Source organism: Notamacropus eugenii, chromosome 3, assembly GCF_028372415.1.
Source record: "Notamacropus eugenii isolate mMacEug1 chromosome 3, mMacEug1.pri_v2, whole genome shotgun sequence".
NCBI classification, from domain to species: domain Eukaryota; kingdom Metazoa; phylum Chordata; class Mammalia; order Diprotodontia; family Macropodidae; genus Notamacropus; species Notamacropus eugenii.
The window spans coordinates 290,944,107-290,960,738 of record NC_092874.1 but is presented as its reverse complement, the minus strand read 5'-3'; the positions used below and the strand labels follow the sequence as shown (position 1 = coordinate 290,960,738).

Below are 16,632 nucleotides of genomic sequence, written 5' to 3'. Positions count from 1 at the left end.
GACTGAAACTTACATGTCTTTAGTATTTTACAGTCATAAGAACTTGGAGCCAGAAGGGATCTTAGAAATAATCCAGATTAACTTCATTTTTCAGAGCAGAACTGATAGGTATGTAAGGAGGTAGGTAGTAGGTAGCTATGTAGAGGATTATTAGATAGATAGATAGATAGATAGATAGATAGATAGATAGATAGATAGATAGATAGATAGATAGATGGATGGATGGATGGATGGATGGATGGATGGATGGATGGATGGATGGATGGATGGATGGATAGATGTATAGCTAGATAAATAGATTGATGGGTAGATAGATAGATGTATAGATGTATAGCTAGATAAATAGATCAATGGGTAGATAGATAGATGATAGATATGTAGAGAGATAAATAGATCAATGAGTAGATAGATAGATGACAGATCTGTACATGGTTCTGTAGATAGATAAATAGATTGATGAGTAGATAGATAGATATGGATGTGGATGCTAGAGTGAGTGAGTAAGCAAGTTTTTATGAAGTATTGACTATATGCCAGAAACTCTGCCAAGTTCTGAGAATACAAATACAGAGCAAAAAATAAAAAATAAAAAAGATGATTCCTATTCTAACTCCTTCTAATAAAGGAAAACATCTCAAAGAGAAATGGAAGGGGTGAGGATGAAAATGGGTCATAGGGATGTGGTGAAAACGTCTGCAGCCAGAAGAGAAGTGAGTATAAAAGGTCTGGGAACTTCCTTACATGATAGTTCAGGGATACCAATCGAGGGAGGAAGCCACAAGGCTGGAGGCATCTTCCAAAATGAAGAGGGTACTGAGAAAGAGATGGCAAATCCAGAGAGCCAAGAACAGAGCAAAGATTAGTGAGTTCTGCATTGTTTACGTGTTCTACTTAGGGTTATGTAAAAGAAATTACATGATACATTGGAAAGAGTACAGGCCTTAGACTCGGGAAGATCTTCTATTTATTAGGGCTGTGATGATGGGCAAATCAGTTAATGTATCTGAGCTCTAGGCAACTCTCCAAAGCCATAAATTTTGGAAAGGTTGTACTCAGCATTTGTTGAAGAAGTCTTACATCAACTAAAAAAAAGGAAAGAAGGAAAGGAGGAAGGGAGGGAGGAAGGAGAAAGAAAGGAAGTAAGGAAAAAGAAGGGAAAGAAGAAAGGAAGGAACTAGTTTTTACAATGTGTCAATCCCTGTGCTAAAAACCGAAGATATTTTTAATGAGATATCCCCCATTCTGAAAGAGTTCACATTTTCATTTTGGGGGACCAGGATACTAGGGATGGGGGGGAGTGGAAATCACAGCTCCTTGATGTATACTGGTAAATAACTGGAAGCCAAACTCCCATTTTTCAAATACTCTATTTCTTCTACTATACCTCACCACCTCTCATTTTTCTAAGTTTGGCAATAGACATCTCCTTAGGAGGTCCCAGTTCTTAGTCACTGTAAACATCTCAGTGTGTTCTCTCCCTTTAGTTTCACCCGGTGCTTGAAATTAAGCCTTCCCTCTGTTGTGGATGAAAAACGCTAGTTGACAAGTACACCCATTTACCTTTATAAATTCTACATAAATGAGACTCTATTATGCCTCCCAGAGGATTGAAGGAAGGTACAGCTGATGCTAAAGGCTAAATAGACCATCTGTCTTCTCATTGGCTTTCACAAATGTGAATCTCTTCCTGCTGGTGGGGAAGGCACCAGTCTATGGATAAATATGCATTCACCACCCCTCCCTACAAATCATCTCTAAATTCTACTGACAGCCCTCCTCCATATTCTTTGGAAGGGAGCTCAGCAAAGGTCAGACTAGCTGTCCTCCCTTCCTCAAAGTGGGGGTGATTGAGCTTTGCATGTATGTTTGATGGCAACACACTTAGACTGGAGTCCAGGGGAGGAATTCCTTATGTCCTTATCTCATGTTACTCTTCTGTTCTTTGTTCTGTGAATGAACAGTTACTCACCTCCTACTATTTGTAAGACTTCTTTTCAACCATTCACTCAACTTTCCAACAAACACTTACTTAGCACCTACTGTTTGAAAAGTATTAATGATGCCTTCCTTCCCCTCCCTCCATTCGTTGATCCATTCATCCATCCTTTCAACAAACATTTAGTGAATACCTATTATTTGTTAAACTTTCAGGTATTTAGGAACCATTTGTTGAAAACCTACTATTTATAAGACATGAATCCATCCATTAATTCACCAAGCATTTATTGAGCACCTACTGTTTATAATACACCCATCAGTTTCTTTTTCAAAAATCATTCATTTTAGAATGATTGTTTGTAAGACATTTATCCCTTAGATGAGCTCCTATTGAGTACCTACTGTGTGTACTAGATTCAATTCTCCAGGATCCATTCTTTCAGTGCATTTATAGAACACCTGTAGAGCATCTAGGCATTCACCCATCTATTCATCCATCTATCCCCCAACTAGCATTTATTGAATAGTTTTTGTCTAGAGGATATTTATCCAACTGACTAGCCATTCCTTAGTGCTGTCATTAAGTACCTACCCTATGCAAGACATTTACCTATTTTTCTAGTTTGTCTTCCAATAAACACTGGATAAATATCTGTTATTTAGGAGATATCCATTCATTTCTTTAATAAGCACTTATTGAATACTTATATCATGCAAGATTTGCATTCATTTATAAGGCATGTATTAAGCACTAGCTGAATGCAAAATACTGCTAGAGGCCTGAGAGTGATGTCAAGTTTAGACAAAATGGTTTTTTCCTGTTGGAGCTCAACGTTAAACTTTGGCAAGGAGTGAAAGTTATGGAAAGCATTTCAACGAACTTGATATACTTGTTAAGAGTTTTTTTATTTCCCTTTCAGAGAGATACAATCAGAGAAAAAGCATGCAGAATGCATCCACCAATACATGAAACCGAAAGGCGTTAGATATGGATGCTGAAAATAATACATTGCAATTATCCCAAGACTTTACAAAGAGTATTCCCCACAACTACTTTCCAGCACAGGTAGCACAGCTGTTAGACCTCCCCCCATTTTTTTTCCAGAAGCAGAAATGAGACCCAGGAAGGTAAAATGGCTTGCCCCTGGTCATATAGCTACTAAGTACAAAAGCAGCAACTACAACTCTGGTCTGCTCATTGTTTGGTACTGGGTGGCACATTTTAAGAAGGATATTGATAAATTGGAGTGAGTCCAAAAGACAACAACCAAGACAATGGGAGGGCTAGAAATGATTTCATATAAGAATGAGCTAAATTGAAACTAAGGATAGTTAACCCCAAGAAAGGTAGACTTTGTAGCTCATGGCAGCTGTGTTCATGTAGTCAAAGGCTGATGTGTAAATGAGGGAATAGACCACCTCTGGAACTAGTGGCAATGGATAAATGTTCACAGGATGATTTTGGTTTAATGGAAGGACATGTTTCCTAACAATCAGAGCTGTCCAAAAGGGAAATCTGCTTTCCTGGGAGGTAATTAGTTCCCCATCACTAAAGACTTTCAGTAGCAAATGACCATGATGGACACCGGTATAGGTTGGGTAAGATGAGGTTTCTTGTGACTCTGAGATTCTAATATGTTTTGACTCCGTAAGGTTCTTTCTGCTTCATCACTTAGAACCCGAAATAGACCTTCATTCTCATCTGTCCGTGTAATGTATCAGGACACTAAGCTCCAGAGAGGAAATATATTTAAGTAGTTATCAGCAGAGTTCAACCCAAGGGCCAGGGCTTCTTAATACCTGTTCACAGTTCTAAAATAATAATAATAAATAGCATTTGCATGACACATTAAGATTTTCAAAGAATTATAAATATGTCATCTCATTTCATCATCATAACAACCCTGTGAGGGAGGTGTTATTACAGAGGAAGAAACTGAGGCAAACAGAGATTAAGTGACTCACCCTGGGTCACATAGCTAGTGTCAGAGATGAGATTTAAGCTCAGGAATTTATGACTAAATCCAACACTCTATCCTCTGTGCAGTCACATTTCAACCTGTGTGTTCTTCCCCATGGATGTTTCCTTTTATTTATCACCAGTATAGACAACTGGAAAAATAAACCAACTCAGAGTGATATACAAACACTGGTCTAGCATCCCTAGACCACATTTTATGTTTTTGGTTTTGGTTTTTCCTGTAGAAGTTGTTTGCTTCAGGAAGTCAGCCAGGGTACATTTAAGCAATTGCAAAGTACATTAAGCAACTACTCAGTGCTCTACCCTATGCCAAGTGTCTTTGAAACAAACAAGCCAAAAAAAAAATCCTTTTCCTCAAGGAGCTTGTATTTTCCTGATATGGGTAGACAACAAGCACACACAGAAATTCAAAACATATACAGAAGAGGAAAGGAAAGACAGGACTAAGCATTTGTACAGAGCCTACTATGTGCTCTACTATATAAAAGCTATGTGCTTTTACAAATACTATCTCATTTGATAATAAAAAAGCAAAGATCCTAAGCTCTTCTGCTATTTCCTCCCCTCCGCTCCTTTCCCCCAACAGACGGAACCCTCTTCACTTCCATCTCATCGCTGATGCCATTGCCAAGCAGATCCTGGCCACCCTCTTCCAGACATGGATGGTACCTGCTGTACGAGTTGACTTCTATGATGCTGATGAACTAAAGGTAAAGAGGAGGGGTGGGAGATGAGCATACTGTGCTTTGGCGTTGTATTCAGTGAGCCTGGTTTCCTCATTAATTTTGCAGGGCTTACAAGGTAAGCTCAACTGACCATTAAGAATGCCTAGCTGTCCAATCAAGATTTTGTCATGACTTGTTAGAAATGCCTTTGCTTTACTCCTCCTCTGATGATCTAGGGGTGTAGAGGTGTTCCTGCTTTCTTCTTTGGTTTTTTGAATAAATTATTTTTAATATTCTTTTCTTTTTAAATTTTAGGTTCTTGATTCTCTTCCTCTCCCCTTCTCACCCTTCACTCCCTCACTTAGAAGGCAAGCAAACTATCAATCACACAGAATTATACTAAGCATATTTCCTATTTGCCATATCATTGAAAAGCAAGGAAAGTAACCAAAGTGAGAAAATTATACTTCAATTTGCACTCAGAGTTCATCAGTTCTCTCTCTGGAGTCAGATAGCATTCTTCTCATCCTGAGTCCTTTTGAACAGTCCTGGATGATTGCATTCATCAGAATAGTCAAGTCTTTCACAGCTGATTGTCACTGCAACATTTCTGTTATTGTGCACAATGATCTCCCATTTCTTCTCACTTCATTTTGAATCAGTTCATAGAAGTATTGCCATATTTTGGCAGTTTTTGTTTTCTTCTGAAATCACCCTCCTTGTTATTTCTTATAGCTCAGTAATATTCCATGACAATGATGTGCCACAACTTGGCCAGCCATTCCCCCATTGATGAACATCCTCTCAATTTCCAATTCTTTGCCACCACAAAAAGAATTGCCATATTTCTTTTCATATACACAGGTTATTTTCCCTTTTCTTTGACCTCTTTGGAGTACAGACCTAATAGTGGAATTGCTAGGTCAAAGGGTATGCACAGTTTTACAATTCTTTGGGCATAGTTCAAAATTATGCTGCAGAATGATTGGACCAGTTCACAACTTCACCAATAGTTTATTGGTGTACCTGTTTTCCTACATTCGCTCCAGCATTTGTCTTTTATGATGGATGTGAGGTGGTACCCCAGAATTGTTTTAATTTGCTCTAATCAATAGTGATTTAGAGCATTTTTCATGTAACTATAAATAGCTTTGATTTCTTCTTCTGAAAACTGCCTGTTCAAATTTTTTCACCATTGGTCAATTGGGGAATGGCTCTTAATTTTATAAATTTGACTCTGTTTGCTATATATTGAGAAATGAGACCTTCATTAGCAAAATTTGCTCTTAATATTTTTCATATTTCTTTATCTGTGATACCTTTTTAGCAAAATGTAGTTTCTCTACGTTTTTCTTTTAATTAGGTCTAGTTTTGCTTTTGCTTTGTCTGAGATCGTGATTGCTACCCCTCCCTTTTTTACTTCAGTGGGAGTATAATAGATTCTACTTCAGTGCTTTATTTTAACTCTGTCATTCTGTTTAAAATGTGTCTCTTATTAAAACCACATTGTTGGCTTCTCATTTCTAATCCATTATTCTCTCTGCTTCTGTTTTATAAGTATGCTCATCCCATTCACATTAAATTATGATGGATAACTGTGTATTTCCCTCTATTCTCTATAAACCCTACTCTGTTTATCCCCACCCCCACCCCCACCCCTTTATCCTGTCCCACCTGAAAAGTCTATTTTGCTTGTGACCATTCTCTCTCTTAATCCAGCCTTGCATTTATCATCCACCCCCAATATTTTTTATTCCCTTATCTTCCTATTTCCCTGTTGGGTAAGACAGATTTTTATAACTAGCTGAGTGTGTATATATATTCTCCTCTCTTTGAACTAATTTCAGTGAGAGGGAGGTTCAAACATTTACCCTTCATTTATCTTCCATTATAAAAGTTCTTCCTTGTGCACCTCTTTTATGTGAGAAATTTCCCCCATTCTCGCTCTCTTTTTGCCCTTCTCTCAGTGCATGCCTCTTTCTCATTCTATTTTTTTAGAAATCATCCCAATAGTATCAACTCACACCCATGCGCTCTATCTAAACTTCTTCTAACTGCCTTACTAAAGATAAAGATCTTAGGAGTTGCATGTATCATATACCTATATAGTAATGTAAATAGTTTAACTTTATTTTTAACTCAATAAAGTTTACTTATAATTAATATATTATGTAATTATTATAATTAATGTTTCTTCTTTAATTATTCATTAATATTTACATTTTTATGTTTCTCTTGAGTTCTGTGTTTGAATATCAAATTTTATATTCAACTCTGATCTTTTCAGCAAGAATGCTCAAAAGTCCTTTGTTTTATTAAATGTCTTTCCCCCCATTTTCTTTACTTTTTCTGGGTGCCTTAATCTTGGTTTTAATCTTAGCTCCTTTGCCTTTCAGAACATCATTTTTCAAGCCCTCTGCCCCTTTAATATGAAAACTGCTAAGTCTTGTGTGAGCCTGTCACTCCATGATGCTTGAACTGTGTCTTTTTGCTTTGAAATATTTTGTCTTTGACCTGAGAGCTCTGGAATTTGGCTATATTTCCAGGAGTTTTCATTTTGAGATCTCTTTCAGGAGGTGATTGGTGGATTCTTTCAATTTCTGTTTTACCCAGTAGATCTAAGATATCAGAGAGTTTTTCTTGATAATTACTTGAAATATGATGTCTAGGCTCTTTCTTTCATAATGGCTTTCAGATAGTCCAATAATGCTTAAATTATATCCTTCAATCTGTTTTCTAGGTTAGTTGTTTTTCTGCTGAGAACTTTTATATTTTCCTCTATTTTTTCTTTCTTTTGATTTTGTTTCATTGTTTCTTGATGTCTCATGGAGTTATTAGATTCCATTTGCCTTATTCTTATTTTTAAGGAACTATTTTCTTCAGTGAACTTTTGCATCTCTTTTTTCCATTTGGCCAATTCTGTTGAGTTTTTTTTTTCCCAACAATTTCTTCTCTTTGGTGAATTTTTGTACCCCCTTTTCCATTTGGCCTATTCTGTTTGTTAAAGAGTTTGTTTCTTCAGCAAATCTTTTACCATTACAACAATTCTGGTTTTTAAGGTGTTATTTTCTTCAGTGTTTCTATGCTTCTTTTATCAAGTGATTAATTCTCTTTTCACAATTTTCTTGAATCACTCATTTCTTTTCCCAGCTTTTCCTCTACCACTCTTTAACTCTTTTAGAAATTTTTGCTGGCCTTGGGTCCAATTAGTATTTTCTTTGGGGCTTTACTTGTAACTATTTTACACTATTGTCTCCTTCTGATTTTATGTCTTGGTCTTCCCTGCCACCATAGTAGATTTTTATAGTCTAGTTCTTTTTTTGTAGTTATTGTTTGTTCATTTTTCCAGCCTATTTATTGACTTTGAACTTTGTGTTGAAGTTGAACTTGGTTCACCTAGGTCTGAGGATGGTCCCAAGGTTCAGACTTTTTGTACTGCTATTTGAGCATCTGGTTCTGGGGGTCTGCAAGTTTTGGGTGCTTCCAAGGTGATGTGATTCTGGGAGAGGTACAGTCACTTTTCTCCCACAGGCATAAGTACCAGTATTCCTTTTGGCCCTAGGGTTGTGAACAGGGCCTTTGCTCTTTTGTGATCTATCACAAACATCTCCATCCCAGAATTATGACCCAGAACTACATATGGGCATCCTAGTTTTGAATAGCTCCAGATACACCTAGTGCCAGCAAAGATACCCTGTAATCTCTTTCTGACCAGTTGCCCAACTGCTGGTGGCTCACAATGCCCACTATTGTGCTCTTGGGCCTCTGTGCCCATCCCAGTATTACAGACTTCCCTTGCTGACCTCCTGAGTTGTCTTAGGCTGAAAAATGTCTCTCTCTGGCTCTTTATTGCCACTGTCACTCCAAAATTTGATGCAAGAAGTTATTTTAAAGTTGTTTGGAAGGGAATGGTGGAAGGTTTAGTGGAGTGGCTGCTTCTAATATACCATCTTGGCTCTACCCTCTTGTTTCTACATTCTTGAAATCTATGTAGAGTATGAACTCAGGAAGGTTCTTCCAAGTTTATAAAGCCTGAAGTTGGGGCCTGAAGACTAGGCTAGATTCTTCTTTTACAAAGGCCAGTATGAGTAGATTAATGACAAGATGGTGAATTATTTTTAAGCCACAGTAGTTAACGATATAATCTGCAGTAGTGAAAAGAATATCTAGACCAGTGAAGTCACAGGTTCTGGAGGTAATCAGTCATGGGTTCCTATATCTAGAGCTGGAAGGTGTTATCAGTAAGCACTCCAGCATACACAGAGGGGCCTGCTATCACAGGTTCTTAGATCCGCATTCATAAAAGAAAAGGCAACTTTGGAGGGGTTAGCAATCACTTTAATGAAGCACATGTATCATTCCTTTAGTCAAGCACATTCATTCACCTAGTTCAGGGGAGTCAACACCCTGAACCTCAAAAAAAATGCAGAGAAATTAAAAGTCAATAGACAAGGCTTCCTCTGCCTGACCATAATTACCAGAGATGGAAGCAAGACATCTGGGTTCTCAAAGCTGGGGGGCTCCTCAGCGGCTTCCCAGAGTCCTCCTCTGGCACTCAAACCTTCTTGCTACAACTAAGCCCCAAAGTCAAACCTCATCCTTAGAGTCTTTATACACTTTTTGGAGCCAGAGGATATCACATCTGTTGAGAACTAGTGCCTCATTAACAAAAGGCCTGGACCTTCTTACATATCTTCCCAGGCCCAACAATGGGTGGGAAAGATCCTCCTTAATCACATTCAAATAGAGGCATTATACTTCTTGATTATACTAAAATAAAAGCAGCAAAAGATCCTATTTTACTAGCCATTACAGAAGGAACCACAGAGATAACATAGTCCAAGTCCCTCCTTCTACAAATAAGGAAACCAAGGCCTACATCCTATAGCTCCAAGGTCGCACAGTTAGTGAGCATCAAGTGTCTGAGGTGAGATTTGAACTCAGATCCTCCTGACTCCTGTGCTGGTACTCTATCCACTGTACCACCTAGCTGCCCATCCAATGTATGTAAAGATGTAGTGTCAGAGGTCGGATTTGAATTCAGGTCCAATGACTCCAGAACCAGTGCTTTTCCCAGTGTACTATGCTGCATTGGAGGAGACCTCAGAAATCAGGTAGTCTGATGTTTCTAGTTCATAGTCATATAATGTTTTAAAGCTTACAAATCATTTACATACTTACATTCATTGATCCTTGAAATGACAGGTGAGGTCAGTGCTATTACAATCCCCACTTTACAAAACGTAAAACTGAGGCCAGATTTTAAAGTGCTTTTTCTCCAGCATTTGGATTTCCTCGGTAACGTCCTTGACAACTATCATGCCATCCCTGTCGGATGAGCCTCTGTAACAAGCAGCTGTCTCTGGGAGCAGCACATTTTACTTCTGGATAGTGGTGATTATAAAGGGTTTTCCCTCTTCCTTCAGCTGAATTAACGACTAACATCTATTACAGTGCGTACTATCTGCAGGCACTTATAATTGCTACCTCAGTTGATCCTCCAGCAACCCTAGGAGGTAAGTGTTATTATTATCTTCATTTTACAGATGAGGAAACTGAGGCAAACAGGTTAAGTGACTTGCCCACAGTCATACAGCTGGTCAGACTGAATTTGAACACAGAGCTGGGGCTCTATCCACCGCACCACCCAACCACTCTATAAACAAACATTTTTTAGATACCTACTGTGTGCTAGGCATTGTGTCAGGTGCTGGTATCTCAAGGGCAGATAATTAAATGAGAACTTAAGGAGAGAAATATACATTCATAAAATTATGTAAACAAGAAGCGTGTGTACAACGTACATAATATATATCTTTATAAAAATACTTGGGGAGTTCAGTTAGGTGATGCAGTAGATAGAGCTCTGGCCCTGGAGTCAGGAGGACCTGAGTAAAAGTCTGGCCCCAGATACTTGGCACTTACTAGCTGTGTGACCCTGGGCAAGTCACTTAGTCCCAATTGCCCAAACAAGCAAACAGACCTTTGATTTAATCAATATAGGGAGCTCCAAGGAATGTCCTGCACTAGTACAAAGTAACACTGGTTCTGCAACTCAGAGCTTTTGGAGAGTTGTCTGGGGACATAAATAACTGGCCCAGGGTCACATAGTCTGTATCTTTCCAAGGTGAGATTTGGATCCAGCTCCATGTCTTCCTGACTTGAAAGTCAGCTCTCTATTCATTGTACCTTGCTGTTTATTTTGTATAGCATAGATGAAATAAATATAAGGGACTTTTCGGGGGGAGGGGAGGGGTGGTTGGTCATAGAAATTTGGAGGGGAAGAAAAGGGGGAATCCATTGGTCCAGGGTCAAAAAAGAGAGGGTATAATCTCTTTCCCTGAATCCTTACATACATTTGATGGGCAGCTAGATGGTACAGTGGATAGAGCACTAGTACAGGAACCAGGAGGATCTGAGTTCAAATCTCACCTCAGACACTTGACACTCACTCGCTGTGTGACCTTGGGCAAGTCACTTAACCCCAATTGCCTCATCCTGGGTCATCTCCAGTCATCCTGATGAGTATCTGGTCACTGGATTCAGATGGCTCTGGAGGAGAAGTGAGGCTGGTGACCTGCACAGCCCTCCCTCATTCAAAACAAAGTCAAGTGCAAGTCATGTCATTGTTTCTCTGATGGCGTGGTCTTCTTCGGGAAGGAAGGACAAACACACACACATATATTTGAAGACAAAGATGATGACCTCATCCCTTTCCCTGAATGTTTTCCCTTTTCCAACTAGTCCCGTTAGTAGATTTTCAAATAATATTAGACTATAAGTCTAGTAAGCATTTAATAACTGCTTCTTGATAAATTAACATGGCTTTCTGTCCCCCAGAAGTCCTCTGCTGGATACATTCCAGCTTTTTCATTTTCCCTCCTCGAATTGTAGAGGGAAAACAGAATCTGGTAAACCAAATGCGCTCTGACATCACAGTCATCCTTCCTTGGCTTTCTGAGACATCAAGCTAACCATTTCATTTTGGGTTGAATCCATCACTAGGTTATGTTTTTTTTTTTCAGATCATATAACTGTAAGGACATGGAAATAATAGACTTCATTATTCATAGTGTTATAGGGGTAAAATCCCAGTACACTCAGGGTCAGAAGGCTTCAATTTAATTCTTGGCTATTACTACCTCTATGACCTTGAGCATATCCTTTTTTTCTGTCCCTCATTCCCTTCCTTGGGAAAATAAGGGTGTACCACTGACCCGCCTCTCAGCCAATAATCAGATGATCAGATGCCTTGGATTGTGTTTCTGATTTCTGTTCCACAGACAGTTATGTAAGTTTAGATAAATGCTTAGGAGTTTGGTCTCTGGTCTCCTTGGGAAAGACTAACAGTCATCCTCAGAAACCTATAGTAATCAGAGCTACTCGGTGAAAACATAATCAAGTCATTATCTTTTCATTGCACGGTCATAAAGTTTTAACTAGATCCTGAGATGCAGGCTCGAGCTTTTGATTTCCCTACATCTCAGTCTCAGAGTTTGATAGAAAATCTCGCAATGGAGCAGTGGGGGGTCGTCATCGTAATTGGAGTGCCAGGCCAATCTATTCTGAGCAAAAATTGATTAACGCTCTTAAAAAAGGGAAAAAATAAAATTTCATAAATTGCTGAGCTAATTAAGGTAAAAGCAAGGCATGCTTCTTACCTCCCAGTATCTCAAACCAACACCACAGAGGAAGGGGTGGCGAGAACGGATGGCAGTATCTGGCAGAGGAGAATCCCTGTACCTTCTTGCTAATTGTTCCAGTTACTTCCCTCTTTACATCATCCCAAGAACTGCAAAATACACTGTTTATAGGGTGTGTGTGTGTGTGTGTGTGTGTGTGTGTGTGTGTGTGTGTGTGTGTGTGTGTGGAGGAAAAGAGAGAGAGAGAAACAGAGAGGAGGGAGAAAGAAGAGTGAGAGAGGAGAAAGAGAGAGGAGGAGAGAGAGAGAAAAGGAGAAGAGGGAGAGCAAGAAGTCAGAGAAGAAAAGAGAGGGAAAAGAGGGTGGAGAAGGGGAGCATGAAGGGGGCCAACTATACACTAAATGATAGTTTAATCTTTGCTTTTCTATTAGTATAAGAGATGGATGGATGGATGGATAGAGAGACATAAATATATAATACATACGTACATGCATGTATATATCATTCCGGTTTTTTCTGTAACACCTACATTTTCCAGTATATTCCACCTTGATCCGTCCTTGGGAACCATTCATTGCCAGAAATTGACGCAATGCCTGATACATGCTTACTAAATGTCGATTTATTAATTGATTGAATAAAAATGGGAGTCCGAGAATTCACCAAAAGTAACTAATGTATCAAAAATAGTCTAACACACATTGTATACTACTCACCAGAATCTCCTAGGAGGAAGGAAGAAGGCATCTCCTCCTAGGTCCTCTTCTGGGGCAAGTTTGGTCTCAATACCCCAGAGCATTCAGTTTCTGTGTATTATCTGTCAGATAGCAAACATTTAGCAAGTGTTTTCCTTGTGTCAGGAGCTGTGCTAAAAGCTAGCCATATAAAGTATGGCAAAGCCCATCCCTGCCATTAAGGAACTTATATTTAAATGGAAGAGACAACGTGCAAACAATTCTTTACATACGAGGTAAATGCTATGTGAATTGGGGGTTGTCTCTGAGAGAAAGCATTGTCATTAAGGGAGATCAAGAAAGACCTCTTGTGGAAGTTAAGATTTTAGCAGAGCCTTCAAGGAAGTCAGTAGAGGTGAGGAGGAAGACCATTCTAGGCACTGAATACATTTGCATATCATTTTCCTGATTCTGCTTCCAGCACTTGGCATCAATTCATGTCTTCCCATGATTTTCTACATTTGTTGTATACATCGTCTCTTGCTGTTCAGTCGTTTCTGTTGCATCTGACTCTTTGCAACCCCGTTTGGGGTTTTCTTAGAAGAGTTACTAGAGTGGTTTGCAATTTCCTTCCCTAGCTCATTTTATAGAGAAAGAAACTGAGGCAAATCGAATGAATTGACTTGACTAGGGTCACCCAGCTAGTAAGTATCTGAGTTTAGATTTGAACTCATGAAGATGAGTCTTCCTGACTCCAGGACTGGCACTCTATCCATTGTGCCACCTAGTTACACCAGTTCATCATCTCTTAGTGTTCCTGTACATAACCTGCTTTGCTATTCCTGAATTGATGGGCATTCTCATCTTTGTCAGTTCTTTCCTGTTGCATGAAGGGCTACTGTAAACATTTTGGTGTATAGTGGGACAAGATTAATTTTTAAATTCCTTAATTTACTGGCCATCTGGTTCATTTGGGGAAGTAACTTGGTAATTTGGTATGTAACATAGCAAAATATTATACTTAAGAGATCTGAGTCCCAATTCCATGTGCCCCCCGGCTAGCTTGGTGACCTTGGCCAACATGTTTTATTTATCTGTCACCCTCCTGTGAGATCAAAGGATTGACAACTGGTCATGAGCTTGTCTACTTCAACTCCCTCATTTTACAGATGGGTAAAGTGAGAGATATATAGATAAAGGGTTTACCCAAGGTCATCCATCTGGTGAGTAGCGGGTGGTGTGAAATAAGGTCTTCTGGTTCAAAATCCAGTGTTCTTTACACTACCACACGGTGCTACTCTCATTGTTACCCTAGGGATGCAGTTACATGGGCTCTTTCAGATATAACATAAGCATTCAGGAAGGCTTCATATATAGAATTATAGGAGCATAGATCTAGAGTTGGAAGGTACCTTACATATCATCCTGTTCAACCACCAGAATTTACGGAAAAGAAAATGAAGGACCAGAAAGGCCACAGAGTCATGAAAGTAGTAAGTGGCAAAGCCAAAATTTGAACCAAGAACCTCTGGCTTTGGATTCTGTATTCTTCCAGCTGTACCCTACTGTTTTATCTATCACTTTATACAGAACCCATAGAAAAACTGGATCAGTTGATCCTCTAAATCTAATTCAACTTAATGTTTTTTTTTTATTTACGGAACATTAAATAGTGACTAAAAACATAGCCACATGAACTTTTATCCTATCTTTTGTCCCTCCCTTTTTTCTCAGTTATCCCCCTCCCCTTCAAGAGTGTGCTAATAAATGTTTAATAATCACCCCTCCAGGAGTGTGCTAAAAATTTTTAACAATTGTCTCTCCAAAAGAAAAAAAAAGACATTGTACGCAGAACATACTTTGAAGTTTCATCTACATCGTTAGCATTTTCTCCATCACTTTCTTGACAATCCAAGAAACAATCCTTGATTTGTAGTCTTTGCTAATTTCCATGGCATAGATGGGCAGCTAGGTGGCGCCATAGTGCATACAACACCCTGCTTGGTGTCAGGAAGATCTGAATTCAAATTTGTCATCAGACGAAGACTGTATGTCCCTGGGCAAGTCACGTAACCTTATTTGTCTCAGTTTTCTCATCTATAACATGAGTTGGAAAAGGAAATAAGAAATCATTCCAGTATCTTTGCTAAGAAAACCCCAAATGGAATCATAAAGAGTCAGACACGACTAAAAACAACTGTACAACAACAGCAATCACAAATTGTGTAAATGCCAACCTAAAAATGTGACAGTCAGTGTGAGCTGGTACCAGAGAACCCGGCGCCACTTCCAGATTTTGTTCTTATAAGTCATGAAATCATGAGTAGATTTTTGAAGAGGCCTCAGACGCCAGCTAGTCCAACTCCCTCATTTTACAGATGAGGAAACTGAGGCCCAGGGAGGAGGCAGTGCCTTCCTAAGGTAGCACAGGTAGTGTTAGAGAGGTGACCAAAGCCAGTGCTTGCACCAGTATGCTTCTGCTCCCCATAAGGTTAGGGTTGTCCAAAGATGTAGTTTCCTTCCCAAGGGTGTAGTTTCTCTTTTTCGTTCCTTGATAGCATTTCATTTTTTCCAACTCCATGTAACAATAGTTTTCAACATTCATTTTTATAAAATTTTGAGTTCCAAATTTTTCTCCCTCCCTTCACCCCTCTCCAAGACATATGCAGTCTGATACAGGTTATACATGTACAATCATGTTAAACATATTTCCACATTAGTCACATTGTGAAAGAAGAATCAGAACAGAAAGGAAAAACCATACTCACCTTTGACCATTAGAACTCCTAAAATCCTTTACAGTTTGATCCAATGGCTGTATCAAACACAATGGCATTTTCTGATGTCCTTAGCACCTTAGTTTCTAATGCCTAGTCAATTTTATGGTGTACATATGCTGTATTCTTTTATTTGTGTGCATGCGTGTATACATTTATTTATACATGTGCTGATATACATATATGTGCGTGTGCCTATGCATATATATTTGTATACATATACATGCAGATAGAGATGCCATTTTGCTACTAGAAAGACCTAAGTTCCTTGATAACCGGCTTATGTTATTCTTGTGTGTAGCAAAGTTCCTGGCACATAGAACATGCAAATTAAATGTTTGTTGAAGAATGGAAAAAACCAAGTAAAAATGCCAAATATAGACACTTCTATCACAAAGGAACCTAAAGTCTGAGAATCCAGACAGGTCCAAGGGGAGGATTCCAGCCTGCTGATGGGTAAGCCAGAAGGGAAAGGAGCATCTAGTGGCTGATGGTGGGAACACTTAATGTGCAAAGGGGAAATGGAATCATGAAACACATTACTTATCACAGAACTTGATGCTGAGAAATGCTCCATGGACCAGTCCATTTCTCTCTCTGATGACCAAGTCATATTGCATGTCTCTAGCCTTCAGAATACCTTCAGCTTCCAGGGACTCCCTCCCATATTACATTCTCATTAGATTTGTTCACGTTGACCAGGCTTTCTGTCTTCTTTATCCAACCACACTTTCTGATACTTCAACCCTCTGTGTCCCTAGGATAAGAAAATGGAAATTTATTCATAAAATTAAGCCCATATTTCCATAGAGGCTCAAGAAAATCTAATGGTATCTTTTATTGTCAGTTTCTCTTTGGGTCTGTTGTGCTGTTCTCCCTTAGGCCAATGGTGCAAGATTTTATTCTCATGGCTCCCATACCATGTGTCCATTGATCAACGCAGTAGGAATTCCA

The 16,632-nt window shown here is 39.0% G+C and overlaps 1 protein-coding gene across 2 annotated transcripts in view; it reads left to right on the top strand.

Moving 5' to 3' along the window:
* The window catches only part of LARGE1 (LARGE xylosyl- and glucuronyltransferase 1), a 611,843-nt gene that overhangs the window by 302,465 nt on the left and 292,746 nt on the right, over positions 1-16,632 (top strand). For both annotated transcript variants that reach the window (XM_072655854.1, XM_072655855.1), the window contains exon 5: positions 4,506-4,629. In XM_072655854.1, the coding sequence (XP_072511955.1) occupies positions 4,506-4,629 (124 nt within the window). The remainder of the gene's footprint in view (positions 1-4,505; positions 4,630-16,632) is intronic.